We start from the raw sequence: 1,866 nt of genomic DNA, 5'->3' as shown, positions 1-1,866 counted from the left end.
ACGGGTGATGTCACGGCCAGAGCAGCCCGCGGGCACCCTCTCCAACCCGAGCCTCCCCTCGCCTTGGCGGAGCTGCGGTTTATCTTCCCGTCCACCTGGGACCAGAGGCCTTTGGTACAGCCCCATCCTCATCCCCCCTTCGGTACGGGGGCTGGCGCACAGGCAGGTTGTTGTAAGATTTCAGCGAGGCAGGCTGAATGAAACGGTGAAGAAAGAAGCTTTTCAGAGGGGGAGGTGGGGAGGAGAGGCATGCACGTATTAAAACAAATCATCTGTTTGGAACGCTGGCTCCTACTTGTTCTCGGTTATATTATTCACTCAAGAGTGGATTAATCCATCACTGCAAAGGAATCTCCTGATCTCAGAGATAAAGGCAACAAGTCATGCACTGACTGTCTGTGGATCCTCCTGAAAATCGCCAGCCTTTCTCATACCCTTATTTGGGCCGATCTATCATCTCTTAACAGAAAAGCAGCAAAAAAAAAAAAAAAAAAAAGGAAATAAAAACCAAAAAAACCCCCACCTGATCACAGTAACTTTACTCGGGAAAACCTAGCTTGGATCAATCTGGAAACAAGTAGGGGATTTCAACTCAGAAGAATCATCTTCAGTTTGTTTCAGAAGGGGCCACGTTAACTGTCCTCTTTCCTCGCTGCAGTTCCCCAGATGGGACTTGTCCTCACAAGAGGAACGGTCACCTGGGGGTTACCTCCTGAACTGGCACGTAAAAGAACCGTGATTTCTTTTAAGATTCTTTAGAGCGAGGCCTTTTAGCCAGATAAATGGTTTGCTTTACTCGGTGAGGACTGGGAAAGGAAACCCCCCAGGACCGTCCCCTTGCAGGAACGAGAGCATCTCCAGCTAGAGCAAGCTGCCACTCGGACACGAGCTGTCTACGCAAAATACGACGACGCTCTCCAGGAGGAAGGACATCTCCAGCATCCGTTTGTCCCTCAGTGCTTCAGCAGATGACGCAGAGCGATTGCAGAGGCATTCAGGAACCGCCTTTTCTTCACCCGAGAACAAGGAGGGCAGAGAAGATCCCCACAGCTCGCCTCTGACCGGAGCCAGCAGCCCACAACGCAGGGGTCTCACCAGCACGCGGAAGTTGAGGTGGAACGAGCCGGCGGGGTACACTTCGCAGGCAATGAAACCCACAGCCACCTTTGCAAAGACAAGACACCCCCAAAACACCCCAAAAATGTAAAGCAGTGGTGCCCAGCCCCTTCGCCTTTCTCCTTCGCAGAGCCCGTTCTTCAACGAGGGGCTGCTCATGGCACGAGCATTTTTTCCCCTTGCCTAGCGTTCTTTGGCGTTTTACGGGTTCGCTGCAAGGAAAACCAAGGTCTGCGAGGCAGGCAGACTTTGTACGACTGCGAGGTAGGAAATATTAAACTTGCCTTTGAATTAAACAAATAAGGCTCAACCACTTGGTTCATTATCAGATACAATGGTTGAAGTCTGCGGGGAAAACTAAACAGCAAAACCCAGGGTATAAATCAAAGGCATGATCAGACAGACAGGTGAGGCCGAGGGTGCGGTTTCACCTTACAGCTAAGCCGCACCGAAAGCTGGCCGCTGCCAAAAGGGATGGTCTCCTTCCCCCAGCACGCTCGGCTCCCCCCGCCCCTGCTCCCTCGCTCCCTCCTGCTGCTTTTGGCACTGCCCCCAGCTGCCAAGCTGGAAGAAAATATTCCAACCGAGCTGGCTTATCTTGCTCTGGGTTTCAGGGGATTATTTTTTTTCCCCCTGCCGTTTTAGTGAGCTGAACTGGTTTAATCAGGCATTTCTAGCGAGAGGCAGGGGGCAGGAGATGGAGGGGGGGAACGGCAAGACACCCCCCCCCCCCCCCTGTGAACACCACCG

General features: G+C 52.7%; 1 protein-coding gene across 1 annotated transcript in view; it reads right to left on the bottom strand.

Moving 5' to 3' along the window:
* Positions 1 to 861: 861 nt before the first annotated feature.
* Positions 862 to 1,866, bottom strand: part of STT3A (STT3A, catalytic subunit of the oligosaccharyltransferase complex) — a 50,034-nt gene continuing 49,029 nt past the window's right edge. Inside the window, 1 exon segment of the mRNA XM_019470379.1 lies at positions 862 to 1,164. Coding sequence (XP_019325924.1) covers positions 862 to 1,164 — 303 coding nt within the window.

The sequence above is a fragment of the Aptenodytes forsteri genome, unplaced genomic scaffold, assembly GCF_000699145.1.
Source record: "Aptenodytes forsteri isolate BGI_AS27 unplaced genomic scaffold, ASM69914v1 Scaffold126, whole genome shotgun sequence".
Lineage (NCBI taxonomy): Eukaryota > Metazoa > Chordata > Aves > Sphenisciformes > Spheniscidae > Aptenodytes > Aptenodytes forsteri.
Note: the sequence above shows the minus strand (reverse complement) of the source record. Positions and strands in the feature narration are given on the sequence as shown.